The 25,711-nt window shown below is 30.9% G+C and overlaps 5 protein-coding genes across 11 annotated transcripts; 2 read left to right on the forward strand and 3 right to left on the reverse strand.

Annotated features, from left to right (window-relative positions):
- Positions 1–467: 467 nt before the first annotated feature.
- Positions 468–8,688, reverse strand: LOC111428135 (uncharacterized). Of its 3 annotated transcripts, none has more exons than XM_023063545.2 (6): positions 8,554–8,688; positions 7,539–7,821; positions 7,292–7,483; positions 7,077–7,208; positions 5,035–6,717; positions 468–4,982 (listed from the first exon to the last, which is right to left on the reverse strand). In XM_023063545.2, the coding sequence occupies exons 3-6, from the start codon at positions 7,475–7,477 to the stop codon at positions 4,764–4,766; spliced, it is 2,220 nt and encodes a 739-aa protein (XP_022919313.1). In that variant the 5' UTR covers positions 7,478–7,483; positions 7,539–7,821; positions 8,554–8,688; the 3' UTR covers positions 468–4,763. The 3 variants fall into 3 exon arrangements, with proteins under 3 accessions (XP_022919313.1, XP_022919314.1, XP_071055743.1); XM_071199642.1 differs by having other exon boundaries at positions 4,844–4,963; XM_023063546.2 differs by lacking the exon at positions 7,292–7,483 and having other exon boundaries at positions 8,554–8,668.
- A 922-nt stretch (positions 8,689–9,610) lies between these two features.
- LOC111428520 (non-homologous end-joining factor 1-like) lies at positions 9,611–11,981 on the forward strand. Of its 3 annotated transcripts, none has more exons than XM_023064075.2 (5): positions 9,611–9,725; positions 10,998–11,162; positions 11,215–11,539; positions 11,593–11,734; positions 11,787–11,981. In XM_023064075.2, the coding sequence occupies exons 2-5, from the start codon at positions 11,022–11,024 to the stop codon at positions 11,863–11,865; spliced, it is 687 nt and encodes a 228-aa protein (XP_022919843.2). In that variant the 5' UTR covers positions 9,611–9,725; positions 10,998–11,021; the 3' UTR covers positions 11,866–11,981. The 3 variants fall into 3 exon arrangements, with proteins under 3 accessions (XP_022919843.2, XP_071055748.1, XP_071055749.1); XM_071199647.1 differs by lacking the exon at positions 9,611–9,725 and adding an exon at positions 9,732–10,935; XM_071199648.1 differs by lacking the exon at positions 9,611–9,725 and adding an exon at positions 9,732–10,725.
- Positions 11,877–22,218, reverse strand: LOC111428519 (decaprenyl diphosphate synthase subunit 1 qless). 3 transcript variants are annotated; one of them, XM_023064074.2, is made up of 8 exons: positions 20,409–20,546; positions 18,654–20,333; positions 16,402–16,617; positions 16,209–16,348; positions 15,787–15,925; positions 13,210–13,431; positions 12,963–13,157; positions 11,877–12,742 (listed from the first exon to the last, which is right to left on the reverse strand). In XM_023064074.2, the coding sequence occupies exons 2-8, from the start codon at positions 18,660–18,662 to the stop codon at positions 12,521–12,523; spliced, it is 1,143 nt and encodes a 380-aa protein (XP_022919842.1). In that variant the 5' UTR covers positions 18,663–20,333; positions 20,409–20,546; the 3' UTR covers positions 11,877–12,520. The 3 variants fall into 3 exon arrangements, with proteins under 3 accessions (XP_022919842.1, XP_022919841.1, XP_022919837.1); XM_023064073.2 differs by having other exon boundaries at positions 18,654–19,699; positions 19,751–20,546; XM_023064069.2 differs by lacking the exons at positions 18,654–20,333; positions 20,409–20,546 and adding an exon at positions 22,057–22,218.
- Positions 22,219–22,668: 450 nt separating this feature from the next.
- LOC111428523 (mitochondrial ribosomal protein L32) lies at positions 22,669–23,434 on the forward strand. Its single transcript, XM_023064077.2, has 3 exons — positions 22,669–22,755; positions 22,818–23,063; positions 23,118–23,434. The coding sequence occupies exons 1-3, from the start codon at positions 22,671–22,673 to the stop codon at positions 23,378–23,380; spliced, it is 594 nt and encodes a 197-aa protein (XP_022919845.2). The 5' UTR covers positions 22,669–22,670; the 3' UTR covers positions 23,381–23,434.
- Positions 23,432–25,660, reverse strand: LOC111428521 (RAS oncogene family member RabX4). The gene is made up of 4 exons (XM_023064076.2): positions 25,335–25,660; positions 24,985–25,271; positions 24,824–24,937; positions 23,432–24,773 (listed from the first exon to the last, which is right to left on the reverse strand). Exons 1-4 carry the CDS (start codon positions 25,456–25,458, stop codon positions 24,687–24,689), a joined length of 612 nt encoding a protein of 203 aa, XP_022919844.1. The 5' UTR covers positions 25,459–25,660; the 3' UTR covers positions 23,432–24,686.
- Positions 25,661–25,711: the final 51 nt, after the last annotated feature.

Here is a 25,711-nt window from a genome sequence, read left to right on the forward strand (position 1 = left end):
ACTAACCTTAGCTGAAGCATTTCTCTTCTTTAATGTGTTCAGTGCATGAACCACTTCTTCCCTAATTATGTCTGGTCCCAGTTTGTAGTTATCTATGAGTTTGACATTCCACGATCTAACCAAATCGTAACGACCGTTCGTCTTCGTACCCAACCTGCTTAGTACTGAAAATTCCGGTGCGATTTTCTCGTTCAGTGTTCTGCTGAGGAGTTTTGACAGCACTTCCTTGATAACTTGATTAATGAATTCTGTGGCAGCATCACATAGAAGAGTTTTTACTTATACAACGGCTGTCCTCACTTCATTTAGGAAATCTTCTATCCACTTTGGGGTCTCACTTTTTCATTTTAGGCAGAATAGTATACGAAACATTGGGTAATATTTATATTTGAATTAATTTGAGTCCTCTACCATTCCTAAAAGTACTAAACAAATTAAATAACACAGGTATAAAAAAACAAATAAAATTGGGTTGAGTACTTGTTTTTATTAAATTTTTTCTTTTGAAATTTTGGTAACATTTTGTTTCTTTTCTGTAAATGAAAACAATAAATAGTATATTAGAGACTATAATTTCGACATTCAATATTTGAAGCGGTTTTCTTTTAAAAAAGTATCGACACAAGTACGTTTCGTTACACATTATATTTTTTTTTCTTTTAATATACAATGTTTATTTTTAATAACATGGTGTTTTTTTTTGTTTTTAATATATAAATTAATATTTAAAGTTCACAAAGTAATAGGAATTATTTAAAAAGAAATCTGGGGCAACGGAAAACACATTTCATCAAATTTTCGCTTTTTCTATAATTAAATATTGTAGCTTTAATTTTTTTTTATTTATTCATTTTTTATTTCATTCTATGTTCACTACTTATGTTTATTTTATTTTATAAGCATCAAACTGCAAGTTGTATATAAATTTTTATTTATTACACAAAGTGGATTTTTTGTTTTTGTGATTTTTGTTAAGATATTTTGGACAACTAATTTATTTTTTACCTTTTTCTTTGATTTTTTTTCTTTTTTTCAATATTATAAGGACAAGTTAAGGCAAAAGTTAAAATTAGTAATTAGGCACAAAAACAAAGTTTTTTTTGTTGATTTTTTTAAGGCAATTTTTTGCCTAAAAGAATTATTTTTTGTATGCATAAAGCACCGCAAAAAATTTCTTTTCTTTTTTTCAAAATTTTGTTTGATTTTCAATCACCCTTTTATTCAATTCCCCTTTCATTAAATCATTTCATACTTTTTCATATTAAAATAATCATCATTTTTTCAAAAAAATTTTTGCAAATTTAGTTTTTTCTTAAAATAAAATTGATTCGTTCACACATTCTTCTACGATCGTTTTCTTTGCGTCATTAAAACCCCAAAAATTATCTTATTTTATTAAATTATTAAAAACATTTTGAGTTTTAATGTCGCAAAAAATAAACTAATAACATTTTACTATAAATTGGAAAAAGAAACACAATCCTAAAACTACTTAGTTACTTTTTTTTGTATTTTTTAACTTTGATATGGCCCCATTTTTAAAGTTGGGGCGATAATTTAATATAGATTATAGAGCGGACTTTTTATATTGAATTGAGAGACGTAGTTAATGTAACCTAAAAACTTTGGTTTCGTTGACTATTAAAATGTATTAAATTAATTTGGTGCAAAAACACCACCTTGTATTGTTTAATAATTTTTTTTTAACCACTCTATAACCTCATTATTTTTCCTGGTTAAACTAAAAGAAGAAAAAGGAAAAACTCTAACCAGTACACTTTGTACCCATTTCCAATAATATTATCTTTTTTTAATTACTTAATGAGTACACAAATTAAATTAAAAATTTTTTTTTAATTCGCTTTTTTCGCATTAAATTTATTTATAGAGATGGAAATATTTAAAGAGCTATTCCTATTTTTAAATTAATGAAAAAAAATGCCCTATATTTTTGTTTTTTGCTTTTTTCTTGTTAATTATTACATTAGATATACCTTTTTTTACTAAATATGTATATTTATTTAATTTTCAAGAAAACCGTTGAAGATCTTCACCAAAAAAAAAACATTTTTTTTAAACAAAACCAAAAATAAACAGATCTTCGCGTTAACAAAAAATTTTGTTTAAATAAAACGGAAATAAAATAAGAATTATTACGCTAGATGAAAAATATTTATACATTAATATTTTATTTACATAAATATGTTATCCACCAATTTTTTTTTTATTAAAAATATTAATGGTGTTATTAATAAAAAAAACTTTATCGATTAGACAAAGAAAAAAATACATTTAGAACAAATAAATTCATATTTACATTACAATATGATGGGGGATTAGATTATGCAAACAATTTACTTTTTATACGATGACTTTCCCTTTTGAAATAGAAAAATAACTTAAAAATTCGCATATTACGTTTAAGCTACTAGAAAAATAGACGTGGTGGTTATTAGTTTTTATTAATATTTCAATATTCACTCAAATAAGAACATAATAAATCAAAAAAAATCTTTTGAATCGTTTTTTAACTTCAAAAAAAAAAGAAAACAAATCAACAATAAACAAAACGATTATTCAATAAATTTTTATAAACCGATCAAAAAATAATGAAACTAACTTTTTTTTTTAATTACCTTTTTGTACACACACATAACAATAACATAAAAAAAACGATTCGCTAATAACACTTTTTAGCTTTTTTATTTTTTTATCTTTTATATACTTCTCTAAACCTGCGACAAGAAAATTAAAAAGTAAAATACGTCGACATGTTTACATAGAAACCTACTACATACAATGAAATTCTCCTAATTCGAACATTAATATTTCAAATTATTCTTTAATTCGAATAATTTTCGTAACCTAAAGCGTTTTATCACGTTTCAAATGTGCTTTTTATCTCTCTATGTCGAATGTTTTGTAACTCGAACTGATCTACTATGGAATTACTTCACCTTTAACTTGTATATGTCAAATTTTCCAAAGAATAAACCATTTGAATTCATTCTTTAAGGCACTGTTACTAACACTATACCTGGAACTAGAAATATTCGGGTTTAGCCGCACGTCTTTAAAGATGGCTAAACCCGATTGATTCTAGTTCTAGGTGTAGTGTTAGTTCTAGTTTTAATCGTTATTCAGCGCTAGATTGTTGTATACTTTTATTGAAGTAATTTAACTCGAAGTTTTCTTCTGCTCCCTTAGTGATTCGAGTGAGGGGAATTTCACTGTAGTTTCAAAAATATAATTAAAGGTTTGAAGTCACCGAGAAAATAACAAAACCAAATAATAATAATTCGGGGGTTAATATTAATAATATTCGCCTTTAAATTATTTCAACACTTTAACGTACAAAGAAAATGGTTTCAAATAGAGTTTCGTGTAATATTGGTTGCCAACTTCAAAAATTTTCTTTCAAATAATTTTTGTTATATTTGATTATAGAATATAAATGTTATATCTTTTAAAACAAGTACAAACACGACTAGATTATTGGTTCAACTTAGTTGTTAGGAGTTTTTATCAAATATTATTCATAAAGATGAGGATAAAAAATATTTAATTTTCATAAAATAAAACGAAATTTCGAATTTTCTTTAATAATCCATTTCAAATCATTTTTGATGTACTCAAGGGTATATTTTTTAAAAAATCGATTTAATAATTAATATCTGAGTTGAAATCGTTTCTTTAATACGATTTATTAAATTACTAAAAGTGAGGTTATGATAACCAATAACTTTTTTAATACTTTACCTCAAATCTTCTTTAATAATCGGTCACTTTTCAAATCCTTTGGATAAACTTGATATTATATTTTCTTTTACACACTAATTCATTAAATATTCTTCAGAATTATTATAAGATGTAGCTTCAACACAAAAACCAAAACAAGTAATGTTGGTTGCCTACCCATAAATAGATTCACATTTAAAAAATTAAAAATAATTCTTTTCTGGCAATAAATTAATCAAAACTCATTAGTAAACTCTAAACATTAATAATCCCATTATAATTTAAAAAAATTATAATACAAAAATTTAAATTTATAAATACTTTTGATATTGCGTATGCAACCCAAACAACACGAAAGCAACTTTAATTTTGTTTATAACTTTTCTTAGTACGTTGAATGTTTAAAAATAATTTTATCATACCTATTTCGTTTTCGTTTAGACGACAAAAAAGAAAAACATTAACATTTAATACCTAGTTTTTTTTATGCACACACTATCGCATCGGAGACGACACTCGAACAAAAAAAAAAATAATAAAAAAAAAATGTTAAATGAACAACAAAATTGAGAGGGTCCCCCCCATTTTTTATTTGTGTTCATCAAACAACAATCTGCACTGAAATTAATATGGCAGTTTTGAGAGAGACGTTTTTTTTTTCTTTTTTTATCATCAAACCAAAAAAAAAAAACGTATCTTACCTGGTGCGACCGTGCGTGTTAATTCATTTCGTTTCATTAATAATTCATTACTTATTAATTACTTTTCGTTTATTTACTTATATACTTTTTCCCTCTCCCCTATATCTTTCTAAAACTGTTTTTGTATTTTTTTTTTTAAAAATAGTTTTAAAAGAATTTTTTAAATAGCTTTTCTACCACGTTTTTTTTAAATTTAAACTGTAGTGAGAGATTTTCCGGTGCCACAGCTACATCTAACATTTTTATCTATATTTTTTACCTTCGCTTTATTCCTTCGTATTCTCTTCTTTGCTATCCTCAATGAAAGGGGGGAGAGAGTGGTTTTTAACCAACGCGTCCTAGCGTCATCGAGCGCAGCACCGGGAGTCGACCAATTTTAATTAGGCAATCCTCCTGGAGGCGCGTCGTAAAAAAATCGGGCGCCACTCCGTCGCCGTTTATCGACGAGTGGCGCCTCTTACGTTCTTTTATGCCATTTAACAATTCGGAAATGTTGAACGAATCTTCTATTGCAGGTAGCTCTTCTAAAAATTTATTTTGAACCTAAAAAAAGTTATATATATATAATTGTAATGATTAAATGAATCAAACCTACCGAGTTTAAATCTAAAAGAAGCTGTTCCCCATCAAGAATACATTCCTCCCTTAATTTTGATTGGATCCCCTCCATAGTAAGTTTTTCTTCCTTTTGTCTTTTCTCACAATCCAAACAACTCTCTCCACTTTTCCAAATATTCTTAATAACATCTTTATCCAACATTTTATTTTCCATATTGTTCCAATAAACATCCCAACCGATTTTGCTACAAGAGCACGAGTTCTTAATAACAGTTTCCGATTCATCACCATCATCATCAACTGCATCATCATCCTCCGATTCATTTTTTTCGTCTTCTTCATTTTCATCATCAACAGCTGGACTTAAATACCCGTTTAATTCGTCGTCCTCGCTTTCACTGGAAAAACATAGTTTCCGTCGCGCTTTTGGACTAGAAGATTCCGTTTGAAGACGTTCGTCATCTTGTTTTACCAAATATTTTGGTACAAATCCGTCTCCATCGAGTTTTTTCGGTTCGCGATTAAATTCAAGGTATTTCCTTTGTAACGGGTCGTCGTTGACGTAAAAAAATCCAGCCGATGTTTTACGCCAGTCGATTTTTTCAAAATCGCTATTTACACGAAACGTCATCCCATCTTCATACTGATTCATACCAGGAACAATTGTTTCGCCGATTGGTTTAAAACGGCATTGATGGGAATCCCATAAATCAACGTAGTTTTCGTCGATTTTTGTTATTTTTCTTGGAGGTGGAGTCGCGACGTGATGTGCCGCGTGATTTTCGTGCGGTTTGTGGATAACTTTTTTAAATAGGCTCGTTTCGGAGTGATTAATAACAGATAAGCTACGCATTTGATCGTGAATGTCTTCAGTGGTAGTTTTTTCATCATGTTCTGACCACTTTTCAATCGGCCAAATCGAAAAGAAACTTTGTTGGTTCTCAAAGATAGTGTTTTTTTCATTTTCTACCGAACAACATTGAATTGGTTTTGCATCAATCGAAATTGCTTTTAATTTGTTTTGAAGAAAGTCTTCTGTGTCTTCGAATTTGCTGCATGACCAAATTGTTTCATCGAAAAACATCGAGTGATGTTCGATATGTTTATTTCCTTCTTGTTTCATATTGGCCATGTTCATCATTTCGACTGCAACTTCGTCCTCATTTCTATTATTATCAACTGGCGAATCTAATAAGTTTCTTATGTTATCTTGTATCATATCGTCGTACATTGTTAGGTTATCATCAGAACATCTCCAATCATCATCGGCTACTTTATTGTTATTCTCAATCTCGTCCATCATTAAATTTTTATTGTTCTCGCAATTATAAAAATCCCAAAAATCTTTCTCCTCAATCTTCTTGGCGTACTTGAAATTATATTGATTGAAGTGCTTCTTGAATTGTTTGAATTTTTGTAATCGCGACGTCGCCGGTTTCTTCATTTCAGTATCAGGTTTTACAGTTTGTTGTTTTCTGACGTTGTGGCGCTTCTTCGGCGAACCCAACCACTTTGGAATCAGGTTTATTATGCCTGGGGAATCGTTTGAAAGTGCCGGAAACGCAGCATAGTAACGTTTAACCAAATCCGCCGGCGATGATGTTCGATCAACACTTTGATTTTTTTCCAATTCTTTTGTCGGCGATTCCGGGGATATTCCGCGATTAACTTGTTTCAATTTTTCGCATAATTCATCCACCAATGATTCAAATCCACATTCCTTTAAAACAAAATTAATGAACATTAAAATAAAAAATAATCCAACCCAATCTCACGATTTTATTACAAAAATAATATAATAATTAGTGTTAATAAAATCAAAGTAGCATTTTCAACTCGAATTGTAGATTACTGTTAATTTCTCTATTAGTTAGATCTATTCGCCACTGGATGGCGCTAAGAAATTACTTAAACTGTAATGTTTTATTTCCTTTTAATTATATCACTTTTATATATAAACGTTGTCTAAACTGTTTTACTTGAACCCTATGCCTATATGCAACATATTATTAAAATTGAGTGATTTTTAAACAAATTTTTTAACCTGTCAATCCTGATCCAACCTCACTTTTTATTTACCTGGTCAGAAGCGGACATAAGACATTGAACGGCTGCGGAACGTTTCAATTTTTCAGCATCCGACAGATTGAGAGTGTACCAGCCTGAAGAACGACGAAAACGTTTTCTACCACTGCTGGAACGTCTCACTTCCTAAATAAAAATCGAATTAATTTATAAAAATTATAAAAAAAAGGTTAGGTTTGTGTTAAAACTAAGATCGGATAATTATTTACCTTGTTATTGGGTTGAGGGGAAAATTGAAGTTCTCGCTCGGAACATATAACATCAACGGGATCTCTGTACAAAATGCTAAGCACATATCTGGTATAGACGACAGCATCAATGCCGCGTGCTTCAAGCTGTTCTTCAAGCCAGTCAGATACGGCCGTGGGCATGGAAAGAAGTTGTGGGTACTTCATAATATTCTAATGGGATGTCCAAAAAGTTATCGGATATTAAAATAAAATTTTTACAACTTACTTCAATTAGTTGAGGCTGTAATGGGGTGCGTTGCGTAGTTTCTTGTTTCCGGGGGCCACTCGCTTGCTCGATTCCGTCAGGACGACTCGTTTACAATGGTACATTATAACGAGTAGCTGAATGCATCACAAAAAACCAAAAAGTAGGTAGAGAGAAATTGATTTTGATTTAGTTAGGTTATAGTTGTTTTTAGAAATGTCTTGGGTCGTTCGTATTGGTTTCTTCTTAGAATTCGCTACACCGGTCCGTCGTAATAGTTTTGCGGCAGACCCCCATTGTAGACCTGCAACCAACGTTGATAAATGATCTTTAAAAACGACGAGCGATTCTCTCCAACGAGACGAGGACGACTACTGATCAACGACCTTGAACAGGAATGCACAAAGCCGATGCGTCACGTTAACGTTCCCGCCATTTCCCAAACCCAACGCTGGGAGTCACCGGCCAAAAATTATATTTAAATTTAAGGGGGCGGCAGTTACAGCACGTGACACTTTAACAATAACGTCATCCTCGAACTATTTTCACGGTCAATTTTATGTTTAAAATGTTGCAATTACAATTTCTTTTGACATCAAAATTTAACCTCAAAAAAAAAAAATAAACGTCAAATTTCATGAACTAACTTCATCTTGTTAAAATTAAAATTATTTATTAAATTAAAAATACTTATATCTAAAAAAAATAGATTATTTAGAAAAACGTCATACTCAAACTATTTATTTAACACCAAACCAAACTGCGTCAAAAGCCTAATTTTATACTAAATTTAATTTTCAATATTTAACCTCAAAATAATAAACGTCAAAATTTTGTGATCTAACCTCGATTTGCCACATTTCCGAATCAATTATTTAAAAAGAACAGTACTTAGACGATCGAAAACGTTAATACGCCATTACATTGCACAACATTCGATTGAAATTTCGTTTGAAATAGACCGAAAACTTAACGGGGAGGTAATTTTAATATGAAGTTGTAATTGTTGTTAATTTTGGAAGGAATATAAACTTACCTGTCTTTGGGGATGTTGTTGTAGTGTCTTAAAATCACAAACACACCCCGCAATTTTTAATAAAACATGGCAGCCAGGCGCTGGGGCCACCGCCAATCAGGACTACATGCGAAAAAGTCGGGGACACTTGCGCCTGTGCCACAAAGGACACACGTCACTAATACAGCGGTACTCAAAAGTCGATTTAAACTGGCTAAAGTCTAAGCTAGGTATTTCCTAATTTATGGCACGTGTACAAGTTTACACACGCGTGAAAGTTTTATTTTATGAAACTACATGCTTAAAATTATTTTGATTTAAGTCTATATAAATTTAATTGTTGATCCTAATCAAACCGATAACATTCTTTATGGAGGTAGGTAATGGTTTCGTTGGATATTAATTTTAAATTAAAAGAGTTCCTCAAAAATATTTATTTTATCTTAATAATAATAGATTTAAAATCTCCTTCAAAGTTCATTATCTTGCTGTTTTTTACGTTCAAAAATAAAAGGAAATACGGCGACTTACGGCGTCAATGTGCCAAAATATCCGTCTGGAGACAAAAGGAGGGTCAAGGACCAAAGCGGCAAAGGTCGATGTCGGTACAAATAAAAATAAAAAGAAAGACTTTTCTCAAACGTCTGGATGCCAAAGCCGATTATAATTAGACACCCTGTATGCTTATAGGACTATAACATAATCGTTGTAAATATGTTTATCGATTTTTGAACACAATAGCCTCGATTTGTGAGGACTTTCACTTGGCACGTGGATAAATATGTCTCCCCGGAAAAAAAGATAAACAAATATAAAGAATCGCAACTACGATAAGAAGCACATCGCATTTAAAGACGAGATAAGAAAGCTTTTATGTTTTGCAAATTGACTTGTAACAATAAATGAATCATAACATTTTTATTTTGTTATTGTTGTTTGGTGTATAAATCGATAAAAATTAAAATTACTAAGCATTGTTCGTAATAATAATAAATGTTGTATCATTTTAAACGAAAGATTAATAATAAATACTATTATTTATAGATGTTGGGAATTGTTATTGTTAGTAGGTTGGCACTAAACGAACTTCAGTGTGAACGGTGTGAACGCTTTATTTTTGTAGAAAGGAGTGTTGTTGTGTCTCTGATACTTGTCAAATCAAAGACTTTAAAAAATCTTGAATTGTTCTATTTGTACGTACCTATCATAGTTATAGTACATTACATTACATAAATTGCAGAACTTTAATGCTGCTACGAGCAAGTCCTAAAATATTCCCAAGTTTGACAGTGGCGATGTCAATAAACAACTTAGCGTGTAATTCCAGGAGAACTGGTCCATAGTAGGCGAAGTCTCTCTTCTGCCCACAGTCCAATCCTATGTTTGGCCATCGCAAATGACATACCAACCGCTGGTTCTGGCCCCACAAACGCTTTAGCGCTGCCCTCCCGTGCTAGCTCATCTGCTACTTCATTGCCAGCAACCCCAGAGGGTCCTGGGACCTAGATCAGAGCAACTCTGTTATCACAACTCGGTGTGTTTAACGTTTTTTTACAGTCATTAACCAGAGCTGGCACCATTTTCACGGCCTGCAGCGCCCTGAGAGTGGCTTGACTGTCTGCGAAAAACCGTACTGCCATGTTCTTTACCCCACTCTCAAAAAGGATTTTAGCACCTATGTCAATAGCAAATCCTTTCGCCTGGAATACAGTACAGTACGTACCCAGGCTGTAAGCTTGCTTAATCCAAAATATCTGGCATTATTCTCCTGTCCCGACCTCTTCTGGCGTTTTTGATCTATCTATGAACATGCAAATATCTGCCTGAACCAGAGAATTTTCGTTTTCGATCCAGGACTGCTGTTCAGGCAGTACAATCTGATATCGAGCGTTAATCACTGGTCAAATTTGACGGCATTGATAACACAATATCAATGCTTATAGTATCTTCTGCAGCCCATTGGTAGGACATGTCGGAGCAGTTTTAAGCATATTGCTTAATCCTATAAATGGTAGTTCTAGCCGCTTTCTCTATATGCAAATACAAAGAAGATAGGCTAAATAGAACGTCCATTGCTACAGTTGGCGTTGTGCTTATCGCATCACAGATTGCCAATTCAGCTACTCGTTGAATTCTTGAAACTTGACTGATAGCTGAAATCTGTCGGGCTTTCCTATACCAGGCTGCCACTTCGTATGTGATTATAGGTCTAACCACAGTCACATATGTAGAGCCAGTACAGTCTTTCAGGGGTAAGACCCCAATTTATTCCACAAAGATTACGACAAGTTCACAAGGATAATCTAGTGTTGTGTAAAACTACCTGCACATATCCATTCCATGAGACTTCCTTTGAGGAAGAAATTTCTTCACCTTGGATTGTAGGGCGGATTAGTCCACCATGTTATTAATAAATCAAATAAAACGTCAACTTGACATTTAAACGTCATCCTTATATTTTTTAGGTTATCCTAATTAAATCATAAAAAATGTGGAAAACCGTTCAAATTAATAACAGCCTGTACTTAATAAACTGGAAACGGGATCCCGTTCATACGTTTTTATTAAGCGATTTAAAAGAATTGTGGTCAGAAGAAGTGGAAACGGATGAAATGCATCGCCGATTTAATGTTATAACTAAAATTATGCAACTTTTACTTTTACCACTTTCTTTAATTACAGGAATTAAACCCTTTAATAAATTCTCGAAGTGTTCAATATGATCTTAAGTTTCTTTCCAATGCTATTTCTTCAAGTACTGTAAAAATCCAACATGTTGAAAATCGAATGTTGGTTGATGTTGAAGCTGTTGATGATGTTTATCCATTAAGATTTAAATGGGAATTAAATAAGAAATCAAATGATATGTTTTTTAAAGAAATAACTTTGAACTTAATATCAAGTGTGATAACTTTAGAAAAGAGACAGGATGAGTTGTTTTCTTTACTTATGAAAAAAGATAAAGAAAAGTGTGAATATGTACGTGAATATGGAGAGATATCTAGAGGTTAACTATTTAAATATCATGAAATTAAAGTTTTTTAAGGAATGTGATTATAGATTTTTTAAAAACCGTTAAATTTGATAAAGAGGAATTTATTGGTGAATCGTCAAATTCGGGAATGTGTGGTATTTTTTCATATCAACCTGTTGTTGATGATCTTAAAAGCACGTATGGGATGAAGCTTGAAAAAAGAAAAGCGTAACTTATTAAATGATTTTATTGTATTTTTTTAAATGGTTTTTGATTTTAGTGACCCGGTAGATGATAAACAAGCTAAAAAGGTTAAACAATACATACCAAAGTTTTTGAAACGTCCAACAACAAAGTAAATAGAAAAAAATGCAATACCACCATTTATTAATACATTTTTCATTTTTTATGTGACTATATATACATTACACATTTTGAATAGATTTAAGGTGTTAAATTAGATACTAAAATTGTCCATTGCGTTTTATATACAAAACATATTTACCATTTTATTATTTCTTAATAACAATAATAAGTAATGATAATAACTAGAATATTATTAACCTTACTAGGAGAGCGGTGAATAAGAAAATATATTTTTTACATATTGCAATGTACAGTGTTGTGTTCATAAACGATTGATGCAAAAAAATAATTTGATAACTAAATGACAAGATTATTTTCAATCGTTTATGATCGCTAAATTAATTTTGATTAATACACTTATTTTCTATTTGTTTAAATATTGACTAAATCGAACATTTAATTCCTTTTTTTATCACCCATTCATACAAAAAACCACACATTCAACCATTACAATGCTTTTAATATTTACAATAAAGAGTAATAAATAAATTCTATATTAAACTTGTTTAAGGTGTTATGTTACCTATTGTTCTTTGTTTATTTTGGGAAGTAACAATAAATATTCATCTACAACTTCAAAATGAAAATAGAAAATTGTTAAATTTTTTAACGTTATACTTTTTTTTGTTTTCCTTAAACCTCTTAATGTTATTTCATACGATTTAAAACATAATCCGCCGCCACCACCAATCCTTTTTGATACGGACTTTCGCTCAAATGATTCGCTAATTTCATCGCTTCCGTACAATGTTGTTTCGCTAAAAATCGGGTTTGTTCTAATCCTTTTGATTTATGCACTAATTCGAATGCTTTTTCTACATCACCAGGATTTTGGAATCTTCTCATTATCATTGGATTTAATTCAGGATACTAAAATTTTATTTACAAAAAAAAATAATTTTCTTAGAAATATTTTATTGTTAGGTTATGTTTATTACCGAACTTCACACTTGTTTGATTTTTAGCGCCATCTTTTAGGCAAGCAATTAAGTTATCACAACATAACCTAACAACTGACATTTTAACGATTTGTGGTTATTGTGAATTTTCGGTAAGTTTTTAATTATTTATTTTATTTAAATTTAATTACCTTTTCACATGCAAAAAGAACTGGGGCTGTAGCTAACCCTAATTTAAGATCGGCAGCTGTTGGTTTACCCATAGTTTCAGTTGAAGAAATAAAATCTAAAAGATCATCAACGAGTTGGAAACCTAAGCCTAAATTTCGTCCATATTGGTAAGCTAATTCCGATAATTCCTCATCGGCACCGGCTAACATCGCAACCTAAATTTGTAATGATAAGATGATTAATTTACGATTCTAATATTTAGCTTACAGCTTTCATAGCGTTTGCTTTAAGTGAAGCAGTTTTCCTATAAGTTTTCGTTAAATAATGTGCAAATCGTTCGTTTTCGGTTTCCTTCGAGCCGAGCTGCATGAATTCGCCTTGGACTAGATCGGTTACCACTTGGCTTAAAACCAAGCTGACGTCGTCGTTCTTTAATCGGGCGATGTGCATCGAAGCCACGGATAAAATGAAATCACCAGCCATTGCAACCTATCAATGAAATAAATCAATAGATTACTAAATATGGAATGAAATCGTTTGTAATCAATTATACAAGGTTTATTATTAGTTTTTATGATCAATAATTGATCATTTAATTAGCACATGAAAAAAGTGTTGCGTGCTTTAAACTTGATTGTTATAGAAGGTCGCTTTCTATTTACTTTAACTTACAATTAGTTGCATTTGAACAATTACAATATCATTTTTGAAAATCCTCGTTATTTTTCGATACAATAGCGTCAATGTTTTACATACATAATTAAAGAAAATGAAATTGATTAAAATATAAACGCGTAGGAATTTGAGTTCTTTGCGAAAGCATTAGTCAGTTAGAAAGCGAATAAAATGAATTATTAAACAACGTTCGTATTTGTTTGGAAACGTATACGTCTAGTTAAATAAAATTGTCGTTGTCTTTACGAGTCGATCAAATGTGGATCAGGAAGTTTTATTTATTTTCTTTCATTTACGACACTAAACGCCCGATCGTGATTGGAATATCAACATGGGAAAAGAATTCGTGCTTGAAGAAAGCGTAAAAAAGTATACTATTTAAAAAGTTACTAGTAGTTAAGGTTTAATTAATTACTACACTATGAGTGCTCGCCTCGATTCGAACGATTGAAATTAATGATTTTCTTTCGAAACTGTGTTACACCTTTCTATTGTATAGATAATTTATTAATATTTATTTTAATAAAAATGGTCAACCTGTCAATTTGTTAAAATCGTTAAACTAATTGAAAATGAAACGAATTTGAAATCAGGTTGTATTTCTTTTCAAAAGATAGTCATCGTTCTTTTTACATATGTAACAAACCATTCTTTACAAGAGGATTAATAATTCAAAATAACCCACACATAAAAGTATTACCATATTTTTTTTTCTTCTCTTGATGACAATCATTTTGACAGCTCACCTAACCTCAAATTCATGAAAAAATTAGAAAAATTTAAACGATTTATCTTGATTTAATTTATAATGGAGATTTATTAAGTCAGGGTTAATTTAAAATTGTATATTTCAAGATTTCGTACAATTTGTTTATTTAATCAATTTATAACCTCGAAAATTAAAATTTTGATATTCAACAAAATCTCCACGGCAACGCCAGGTTGGTAATCTTTCAAAACTTAAAAACTCTAATTTTTATCAAAAAAGAATAATTTTATAGGAATATCTTGAGAAAACGTTTAAAAATGTAAAACTTTTACAGTTACACATAATTGCGCAGCATTATCTTGCAAATATTTCATTTTTGAGATTTGTTTACAAGTTAAGTAACGCAACTACTAACATTGCACAAAAAACGCATTTTTACTTCTTCCGTGACACTTTTTTATAGAGTAGCATTTCATATTGAGAGAAATTCTTACAATTGATTCAGATATAACAATTCAATCAAGTTCTTCTTCCTCCTTCTATATTTAGGCATAACTGCCTGTTTTTCTTAACTTTTCTGCCCCGAATAAGTACGATGATAAGATTTCTTCAAATTATTCTAGCCAAGGTAAGAACTTAAGATCTAAATTAAACCAACAAAGGAATAGTTTTAATTAAACCTAGACCATCTTAGAAGTGCTTTATATTTCACTTTCACGCATAGTAAAACCCACAAATTGTATAAATAAAATACCACTTCCGAGCTTTTATTCTGGAATTTATTATATCGACAAAAAAGAGAGAAGTGCATAAAATGAAGGTAATATCTCTTTTATAAAATGTCAGGATCATTTAGGTATGAATAAGTTGAGGTCGTATTTATCTTAGAAAACGTGAGAAAATGCGAAAGTTCCATTAAAACCTTCAATTTGTTTTTAAGACGACCTCAAGGTGTTAGTTGATGATCGCGTAATTTATCAATTAAACACTTCCTTATATCGAAATCGAAATCTTTTCAAACCACACCATCAATAATACATAAAGAAGAAGGTCGCACGTTAATTAATATTAAATAAAGCTTTTTTTTAACAAAGTTCAATAAAAATAAAATAAATAAAAAAATTAGCGTACAATCGATAATTTATTTGTGTATGAAAAAAGATTTTTTAAGCGTTCGTTAGAGTTCGTCACCGTTCTCGTCGAAATAAATTTACGTAACACCCAATCTAAATATAATTTTACACAATCCGTCTTGGAGAAGGTCGAAAACCTGTTAAATTTCGACATACATGCAACGTTTCGAGACTAGTTTTCTTTTAAAATGACACATTCTATGCAATTCTTGGTGCATGTAATTTATAATTTAATATTTCTTTTTGAATTTTATTTTATAATGAAATCACCAACTTTACATTCTCTTCATACCGCGGCAATTTTAATAAAATCTTCTATTCACGTACCTTTTTATGATTCCAAACGACGTTAACGCTGGGTTTTCCTCTTCTAAAGTCTGACTGGTCGATAACGTCATCGTGGACTAGTGATGCTGTGTGGATCATTTCCGATATCATCGAGACTTCTCTTTGCGAAGATAATAAACTAAAAAAAAAAAAAAAGAAATAATTTCTTTTTGTGCCTGCACATGTCTTAGAAACTTAATTACTTAACTACTTTCACTTAAGTTTGAGTTTGATGTTTAGGATTTTGTGATTTAGAATTAAATTGAAGGAAATAGAAAAAATTATGAGAATGAAATGACCTAGCTTGCAGTTTTCCATAACGCAAGGTCTAGGTCTTTCTGGGTCACGAGTTCATAAACCACGCTATTGTTCCGGTGCATGAACCCGCAAAGAAAAAAAAAGAAATGTTTCATAAAACCCACCTATTCTTTTTATACATGTGATAATTAATAGCTCTTGCCATTAATAAAGCGACCATCGGACGAATAGCTTTTCCTTGTCCATCAAAATAATACGTCGCTATCTCGTATAATTCTTCCTGATAGGTATTTTTTCGCAAACTCTATAAAAATTGGTTTTAATTAAATTAAACCTAAATAACAAAGTCCTTTTTACCTGTCTGATGTGAGTGTAAACATCTTTAAGATCGTCTTCTAAAAGTAAATACGGATCGACTTGATACTCAGGTAAAGATCCCGGCTGTTGCGTTCGCATCGTAGCGAAAGTTCTTGCTGTTGAAGCCGAGTCTGGTCTTCGACAAGGATGCCAACAATTCGCCGTCGTCTCGGTTGTATTCGAACTCGAAATGGGTAAATTGCTTTGATTTGCAACCTAAAAAATGCAATAAAATAAATACATTGTAATTTTTTTCCATAAATAAATGCTCATTAGAGGTATTTTCAAATGTTTCAAACTCTGCGTATTTCATTGGTGGTTTCATTGTCTAATTCAATTCATGCATCACATAGAAACATTTTGATTTTCTTCTTTGATGACAAAAAGAAACCTATTGAGAATGTAAAAATAATTTATTGAAATAAAACTAAAATAAAGTTTCGTAAAATCGTTAAATATCAAAATGATTGGGTAATCGATAAACGGGATATGATAGAAAATTGGAAATTTCAACTTCGTGTGTATTCCACGAGGTCAACTTTCCACAGAAGAAGACGAACGATTCGTGAAAGTGAACCTTACAAGATGTAATCCGTTTAGAATTGTTAGATTTTTTTACATAATAATTTAGTTTTGCAATCGGCAAACGCGAAGAATAAAGTTTACGTAAATTCATCCCAGAATTTCTTTGCGTTTACAATAAGAAAATTGCCTTAAAAATAATGTAACAATACGACGTTGTATAACATGTAGTAACAGGTTTCGTAGTGAAATATAAATCGATTGTAATAATAAAGTACGTTTTCTCTTCTCTTCTTTCGGAGTCAGAAAGCGAGTATAAAAAAAGTAAAAATTAATTTGTTATGATCTATTAATTTCTTATTTTTCTTTACAATTTCAATTTATTTTTATTTTCATTTGTAAATAGTTTATGGTAGAATAAAGTCAAATTAGTATAATTGACGTAACAAAAAATCAACATACAACTTTATTCCATTAAGAAGTCAATGATGACAAATTAATGATAAAAAACATTTTTCTTATTTCTTAACCATATATAGACATAACCTAAATAACATTTTCCTTATTTATACTAATACGCACTTAGTATTTAATCTTTAAAGATTAAAATTTCTTTCGAGTTCGAATTTCGAATGTAATTCGTTTTCATTTAACACCTGTTATCTTTTCTTTAGTAGGTAGAAAATAACAGGTGATGCGTTACTCTCCGCGAGTCGTCGTTTTGGGTGCTTTTCTGTTAAAGAGGGGGTCAGACACCGTGTGTACGATTCTCTTTCACTTTCACATTCCTCTTGTCCGGCTCTGAAAATCTGGGTTAGACGATCAAAACCGGACTCAACGAATGTGCGTACGATATCTCGTTAAATCGCAGACTTCTCGTAGCCGATTCCTTCTTTGTACGAGGAGGAAGAGGCGGTTAATTCAGTTATGTAAGAAAGTAAAACAGAATCTTCAATAACAAATTAATGCAATATAGACTTTTTTAAATTTATAGAGAAGTTTCTTTTAGTATGTCAAGTAGCTTATTACGAAACACAATGATGGTGTTAATTTAATCGGAGACTTTTTCGCAATAAAACTTCAATCTTTTACGAACACGAAAATTGACCAACGAAGACCGTGTCAATGTCTCCGTCTCTTTCGAATATTTAAACTATCTGCACTAGAGGTAAATCGTAAGGTAGTTTATGCAATTATAATGTCGTAACGATGATAATTTATCGTCACTGACCCCTAAGAAATTTTTTTCCATATCCACTTGAAAACCCATCATTTAAACGACTCAAGATTATGATTACGCATAACGAGAATGAGTTATTAGTAAAGAAAAAAATATATAATTATGTATAATGAATAAGTAAGATATAAACTAAATTATAATATAGATAAAGAAGTCTCTAAAGATGTATTTAAATAATCGAATGAATAGATAATAAACGTTTAATAAACGTTTGTATTTGTTAGGTTCAAGGTGTATGGAGTGTGCCAAGAGGCAATTAGCATAAACTAGCTAACTAACGCAATATATAGTTAATTGTCAACAATTTCTCGACCCAATATCTTTAGAATCGAAGGACTTATCGATTTAATAAATAAACAATTTCATTTTTTTCTACAAAATTCAACTTCTTTCAAAATCCTAAAATGAAACAAAGAAAAATATGTCGCCAAATTAATCGCAGGAAATAATTAAATCGTTTTAATTCCAATTACTTTTTTTCTTTCTTTACCTCGTTCATATCCTAATCAGCACACACAAGAACAATGGGGCTTCGACCCATCATCATCATCGTCGTCGATATTTCGTCACACGTCCTTAAGCGATACACATATAATACGCGAGGATGTTGCAAAATAAGCGGCGTACACAAAGGAGACGCGTATACAAGTGCAACGACAATTTTAAATAAAAAAAAATCCAGTACGAGTTACGTCATTGTGAAATTGTCTTCTTTGGGTCGTCCTTTTTTTTCGTGTTTTCGATTGGTATAAATTTTATACTTTTTTAAAGTTGATTAATATAGAAAGCTGAAAGGTGTGGCCATATAACTCTTTTTCAACTTCTTATATTTATATTACAGTAAAACTTCAATATGAAAAATGTTTAATTTGCACATTAAATCATTCTAGTTTTAGGTTTAGTGTTAGTTCTAGTTTTAACTGTTCTTCAGGGCTAAATTGTTGTATCTATGTAAATCATCTCCAACTAGATACACTTCCTTTAATTAAATATTGATGTTTCTTCTCAAATAGAAGCGAATTCTTCCAAATCTACGATAAGAAACGAAGAAGAAACAAAGCCGCTCCCCTAACAAAAAAAAGAAGTTTTAAATTCCTTTTCTCTTCAAACAACTTTCCAACAATACGCGTTTATTTGCAATATTGAGCAACGAAAAGGCGACCGATTTTCTCGAATCCTACCTCTTCTATTCGATGTTTCCATTTTCTAACTTACGTAATTTACTTAACACCATAGTAGTCATCTAAATATCTTCTCAAATATTCATAAGATTTCAATTATTTTTCTTATTTACATCTTCCCTTGGAATTTAGAGATTTATCACATCGAAAGAAGAAAGAAAAATAAACCGCGCGTTCATAAAATATGTATAACGTTGACTTAGCCTTGGCTGTCCGATGAATGAAAATTTCCTGGTTCCATTATCGGACCGACGACGTTTTAGTTTGGAATGTGAAACCCATCTAACGGAATGGAAATTATATCAGGATCTAAACGAGACTCGATATCCTCATGGAATATTAACTAAATTTAAAACTTTAAATTCTGTTTTATTTTTATTTTCGGGTTTTTTCATTAAATACTTACATCATAACCGACATTGTGCAATTTTCGAATGGATTTTAAGAGTTGATTTTCAACTCGGACTTTAAAGGTTATTTGTATTAACTTTAGTTATAACAAAATTAATTTTTTGTTTTAAATACGATCAATTAAACTTCTTCTTGCACACAGGTTGTTAAAGCGAAACAAATCAACTTTTCAACTTCTTAAAGGATGACCGTGAAAGTTATTTTCACTTGCGCCCGTTTTCTTTTTCTACCATACGTACGAAAGAAATTTTTTATAACTGTGTTTATAATATAAATAAAATATTACTTTTCACAACAAATTTCATTATCAATTGAAGTACTAAAATAATCGTTGAAGTACATGGCTTTATTATGTCTTCAATTACTCCATATTCAATATCTGTATTAATAGATAGTTGCTATTAACTATGTAGATATAAGAATATAATAATCGTAGCTTGCCGTTAAGTTTCTCTACAACGATTATTTAATTGACCCAATCTGTTGGGTATTCCACTCTTTCTTTATTTCCTTTTTTTAATACCAATTCATATTCACCTGAGATTTCATCAAGGTTTATCTTCGGTTAACTTCGAATACTAAAAACTTAATGTTCACGTATTTCTTTTTAACTACTACATTAAACTTTATTATTAGTTTGCACATCCACATACTTTACCGTACTCTTTCTATGTAGATCATCTTCAACCATAGATACAGGAAGTGTGTCTTCATTAAATATAAATGTTTCTGGTCAAATCGAAGCGAATTCAACTTCTCATAAATTTAATGCTATTAAACCGAAATGCAAATATAGGAAATAGAGAAAACTTATTTTAATTGAGGTTATGTCGCCTAATAACTATGACGTTAGTAAAAAATAGTAATCGACATATAAAAAAATACCTAATTAGTTTTTTTAATCTTTTATTTGTGAGTTAGATTCATCAATCCAATTAATTGAAATGAATAATAAAATAATGTTCACAAATGATTAAATTTATTTCAAATTGAAAATTTATTATAACTGTCAATCAACCCAAATCTATGAAGTTAGTAAATACTAGTTATTAAAACATTCCCTTAAAACTTATTTTAAATTTTTAAAAAGTCAAAAATTAAAAATAAGTTAAGATCTATTTAATCCAATTAATTTAATTGAAAAAACAAATTTTCGAAATTATTCAAGTTAATTTCAATTCAAATGTAACTGTCAAAAATTCTAAATATCAATGAAGTTAGTTGATAAACACAAAACGTCTTTAAACGTCTTTGAGTTTCTGAGTGAGGTTAATTTTGATTCTTCTTCGTTAAATAATACCCTATTATATGATTTAGTGCGTATTCAGCACCAAATGTGTGTGTTTCTCTCTCGTAAACAAAATACCAAAGTTGTATAAGTCTTACTCAACGGTTAATTGACAAATTTATTAACACCAGATGAATGTTGTACAAGAAGTTTTCAGGAAATGAAAGAATTAGATAACAACTATGTTAAATAAGTATTTACCACAAATTTGTGTTCCAAATTTAGCCAATACATAAAAGAGATAAAACGTTTCCAGGTAAACTTTTACTGAACTCAATTTTTACTTGATTAATTAAAATTATTTGAGAGAATTTTTTATTGTAGTGTTTTCGATTGAGAAGAAGACGAAGAAGAAAGTAACATCTGACCTACTTAAAGTAGCAAGGCCACTCTCACCTATACGAAAAGCCAACGTACCAACAATCGTCTCCGTGATCGTTAACATTCCTCGATTACATTCAAAAAAACAAATATGGTTATAATCTTTTTCGATAAGATTTTGAGTTCTAAGTTGAGATTAAATTGGAATTGAACCTCCAAGATAAACATGTAAATGGAATATTTTGAAAGTAAAATTAAAATCTAAAATCGGTGCCAATTAGATTCTGGTTACCCAGAGGCGAACCAGAAAGTAAAATAATAAAAAAAAAAGAAAAGTTGAAAAATTTAACAACGGTATTATAGATATTCTGTGAGCGCCTGTTGCGGAATCGGTCAGAATCGGAAAATGAAAGTGTGGATTTTGAAAGCCAATATGAGCCCAACGTTCGGCGATAAGCACTTATAATTCAAGTTGAGAACGAGCGCGACTTTTATGTTATAAAAGAAAGTCGTCGCGTCGTTTGGACGAAGATAGAACTCGTCGCGGGAAAGTTTTCGCCAATTTCAATTTGCAACAATGCTTGTTCATTATTATTTGTCTTGATTAACTCCCAATTAAAAATATATCTTAATAAATTAAAAAGCAAAAAAATTTTCTTAATTAATTAACCAATAAAATAATTTTCCCTGACCTGACATTGCGTTAAAATACTCCTCGTAAATGGTTGTTGTCCAATTTTATCCCGCGCGTAAGTCGCTTTCCTTCTGCTGGTGGCGAGTTGTAATTGTCCCCACTGACACAGTTTCTCTTGTACCCGGGCACAGAGCCTTCCGGAACCTACTACACAGGCCATAGTTCGGACCGTTGTGAACACCACAAACGAAAGACACCTTCCACTAGCTCACCACACCGTCAAGACCCTACTTCACCTGTCGTTCGTTCATCCCACTACCGAAGTTTTTGTACCGTAACCGATTAAACAGATTGTGGTGTTATCAAACCGTGGTTGTCGTATCTCTTAAATTGTTCTAAAAGCACGAACGTTATTTAAACAAAATTTTATCACCACAATTGGGTATTAACTTACGTAACTTACACGTTTTTATTTTTATTAACCTTTAAATATAACCTACAAATTTGACAGATGTTTGGTACTACATAACCTCACATTTTTTTTTAATTGTCAAAGTGAAGTTTATTTGATGATTTATTTATAATTTCTAATAAAATAAAGAGAATAATAAATAAGTTCTTTTACAAAGATTTCATCATCAATTTTGTGCTTTTCCCGTTTTTATAACCGACATGGTTCTTAGATTATTGGATTTAGGGTTAAGAAAAGTTGAGAATGCTATTTTCACATTAATATTTCGAAGATTTCCACCATCAGGTATTTATATGATATAACTTTTTAATATTAATCGATTTCAACTTGATTCTATCTCTTAATAGAGGGTTATTGTGTTGTTGGAGACATAACCTCAACTCATAACCCGGAAAGGTCGAATTCTTGGAGTTTGAAAGAATTGATTGGAGATGGTTGGTTGTGGGCAGTACCCAAAAGTAGGAGATCGATTGAGAAGCGATTAAAAAGAAAATATGGAAGTCCTGACTATAACTTAAAAATTTTGTTACCAAAGAATACGCTCCGAACTTGTAACACATGTGGTGATGATCACGAAGTTGGGGTTTTATGCCGTAATATAATGTAGTGATGTGTTTTTATAAAATTAATGATAAAATAATTTTTAGCAACATGTTATAAAAAAGTAATCGAAGAAACTAAAGCGATGCAAGATAAGATACAAGAAGAATTAAAATTAGAACCTGTTGAAAAGGAAGTTGTTGTTTTATATGATGGCGAAAAAGATTACAAACCAAGCGAATTTTTCGAAGGTAAACGAATAATCGAAATGAAAAAACCCAGACCAAATTGGTTCAGTAAAAATCTTACTGAGAAAACGACTCAACAACCTGCAACAACAAGCGATGTTAAACCATCCGGATTAGGTTAATCACAATTAAAATTGTATCATTATAATAATTTCGAATTAAAACCATCAAAGTAGTCTTTAATTTATTTATTTTTACATTATATACTCCATATAATATTTAAAGCTGTGTTCATGAGTCTCAACTAATAAATATCCATAAAGTTTCAATCTTCACACAGGAAAAGGATGCTCGATTTCTTTTATATTCAACTACTACCGAAACAACGATCATCTATCACAATTTAATGTCCGCATTAAGAGGTTTTTAGCAACAAAGTTTATAAAAAAAAAATATTAATTGATGTTTGAAATATTGTAATGATGCGATTTAAATTGAAAAAGCACAGCCTCCGTAAGATTTGAGTCTTTAATTATGATCATTTATGGGCGGGAAAAAAATTGATTAAATGAAATTAGATAAGCAGTCTTTCTAAGTAACACCCTGTATATAAATATATAAATAGGCACACAAACTAATTGAAAATAGTATTTATGATTTCGAGTGTTATTTTAAAAGGGGGAAAGAGATTTTTAATTTTTCAGTCTGGACATAATTTTTTTTTAATACAGTAAAGCCTTGAACTTGGTTATACCCAAAGTATAAATACAGTGAATTTCACTTAAAATGCAGTATACAAAAATATATTTCCATAGAAACCAGGGCGTACCTACTTACTTTGTCCACCTAAAATACAACATGTCTGAATGTTTCTAGTTCTTAGTCTAGTGTTAGTTCTAGTGACAGTGGTAGGTAGCGCTAGTTAGTATAAGATATCATTCCGTTGATATCTTGATTGTTGCATATTTTTATTGGACTAAAACTAGAACTAACATTAGACCTAGAACCAGAAACATTCGGGTTTAGCCGTCTTGAGAGACGTGCGGCTAAACCCGAGTGCTTCTAGTTAAGTCTAGTGTTAGTTCTAGTTTTAATTGTTACTCAGCATTAGATTGTGGAATGTATTCGGAAACATTCGGGTTTAGCTATGCGTCTCTTAAGACGGTCGAAAACTCGTGGTTATCATAAGGACGTCACCTTTTTCCAAGCAAAACTACCCGATGACTGTACTATTAAGCTATGTTGCATTTTATGTGGGACAGTGCAAGTGCATAGTAATTTCGTAACTATGGTATATATATATATATTGCGAGTTATATGAAATTCCCAGTGTAAAGCCCCATAGGCAGAACGCAAGATCAAGATTTTACTGTATTTTGTTTTAAGTTTTTATATTTTATTGGTGATCATTGAGACGTATTTCGTGCCCGCATAAAGTATTGTTTATATATACATTAATAATAGTTAATTTGACTAAGTTGTTTCGATCTAACATGAAGAACAATTGCGTATTTGATCTGGTTTTGGTTTTAAAAGCTTTGAATCGTTTCGTGGTAATTCTTGGAAAGGATCGCCCTAAAAAAATTAAATTAAATTTTTTGCAAATTTAAATTAAATAGGATTACTTTATTTTCGCGTAATTCCCGTATTTTCCTTGCTAGCGTTATAAAAGCATCTTCGATGTTTATGTTGTTTTTGCAAGAAACTTCAAAGAAAGGTAATTCAAAATTTTCAGCCATCTACAAAAAGAATTTTTATAATTTTTATTGAATCAGGATTCTTTTACCTTTTGTCCACTATCCGAGTCGACGACTCTATCGGAAGATTCGCATTTATTCCCCGCTAAAACGGTTACAACGTGGGGGGAGGCGTTTTCTTCGATATTTTGTAGCCAATAAGTGATGTGATTGAATGATTCTAAATTAGTCACATCATACATCAATAAAATCCCCATCGCCCCACGATAATAAGCCGTTGTTAATGTACGAAATCTTTCTTGGCCAGCAGTATCCCATATTTGTAACTTAATAGGAACCCCATCCAAATTAATTATTTTTTGTTTGAAATCTATGCCTGCATCAAATAGAAACGAGACGAAATGTATTAGTTCATAAAAAAGGGGGAAGCAATAATTACCTATTGTTGAAATGTAAGTGTCGTAATAACGCTCGTCGCAGAAACGATGAACGATACAGGTTTTACCAACGTTTGAATCGCCTAAAACGAGTACTTTGTACGTGGAGGCGAAATCTAACGCCATATTTCACGATGTGGAAATTTCGTTGTTTGGATTCCGAAAAATTGATTTTCAACCGCCCCCTCTTTTCTTTGGGGGTTGGGAAATCTCACGTTGTGCGTCGACTCCGATAAACCGCCAACATTCAAACAGCAAAAAGAACTTTACGATCTCCACAACAAATATTTAACCGACCGTAAACATCGTTGTGCAATTACGGTGAATTGATTCAAGATTAAAGTATCTAATACCTAAATTTGGACTTTCTACTTATAAT

The sequence above is a fragment of the Onthophagus taurus genome, chromosome 10, assembly GCF_036711975.1.
Source record: "Onthophagus taurus isolate NC chromosome 10, IU_Otau_3.0, whole genome shotgun sequence".
Taxonomy (NCBI): Eukaryota; Metazoa; Arthropoda; class Insecta; order Coleoptera; family Scarabaeidae; genus Onthophagus; species Onthophagus taurus.

What these genes read in the sequence shown, in the direction of transcription:
- LOC111428520 (XM_023064075.2), top strand. Translation starts at nt 11,022, where the DNA reads ATGTGGAAAACCGTTCAAATTAATAACAGCCTGTACTTAATAAACTGG. An exon ending in AAATGCATCGCCGATTTAAT is followed by an intron (nt 11,163 to 11,214) that starts GTTATAACTAAA and finishes CTTTAATTACAG; the next exon opens with GAATTAAACCCTTTAATAAA. An exon ending in AAGCTTGAAAAAAGAAAAGC is followed by an intron (nt 11,735 to 11,786) that starts GTAACTTATTAA and finishes TTTTGATTTTAG; the next exon opens with TGACCCGGTAGATGATAAAC.
- LOC111428523 (XM_023064077.2), top strand. Translation starts at nt 22,671, where the DNA reads ATGGTTCTTAGATTATTGGATTTAGGGTTAAGAAAAGTTGAGAATGCT. An exon ending in TCGAAGATTTCCACCATCAG is followed by an intron (nt 22,756 to 22,817) that starts GTATTTATATGA and finishes ATCTCTTAATAG; the next exon opens with AGGGTTATTGTGTTGTTGGA. An exon ending in CGAAGTTGGGGTTTTATGCC is followed by an intron (nt 23,064 to 23,117) that starts GTAATATAATGT and finishes AATAATTTTTAG; the next exon opens with CAACATGTTATAAAAAAGTA.
- LOC111428521 (XM_023064076.2), bottom strand. Translation starts at nt 25,458, where the DNA reads ATGGCGTTAGATTTCGCCTCCACGTACAAAGTACTCGTTTTAGGCGAT. An exon ending in CACTTACATTTCAACAATAG is followed by an intron (nt 25,272 to 25,334) that starts GTAATTATTGCT and finishes TATTTGATGCAG; the next exon opens with GCATAGATTTCAAACAAAAA. An exon ending in ACTCGGATAGTGGACAAAAG is followed by an intron (nt 24,938 to 24,984) that starts GTAAAAGAATCC and finishes TTCTTTTTGTAG; the next exon opens with ATGGCTGAAAATTTTGAATT.
- LOC111428519 (XM_023064069.2), bottom strand. Translation starts at nt 22,218, where the DNA reads ATGGCCTGTGTAGTAGGTTCCGGAAGGCTCTGTGCCCGGGTACAAGAG. An exon ending in CACATGTATAAAAAGAATAG is followed by an intron (nt 15,926 to 16,208) that starts GTGGGTTTTATG and finishes TTTTTTTTTTAG; the next exon opens with TTTATTATCTTCGCAAAGAG. An exon ending in TCGTTTGGAATCATAAAAAG is followed by an intron (nt 13,432 to 15,786) that starts GTACGTGAATAG and finishes TTTCATTGATAG; the next exon opens with GTTGCAATGGCTGGTGATTT.
- LOC111428135 (XM_023063545.2), bottom strand. Translation starts at nt 7,477, where the DNA reads ATGAAGTACCCACAACTTCTTTCCATGCCCACGGCCGTATCTGACTGG. An exon ending in TTATGTCCGCTTCTGACCAG is followed by an intron (nt 6,718 to 7,076) that starts GTAAATAAAAAG and finishes TTTGTTTTAAAG; the next exon opens with GAATGTGGATTTGAATCATT. An exon ending in TTCTTTTAGATTTAAACTCG is followed by an intron (nt 4,983 to 5,034) that starts GTAGGTTTGATT and finishes AACTTTTTTTAG; the next exon opens with GTTCAAAATAAATTTTTAGA.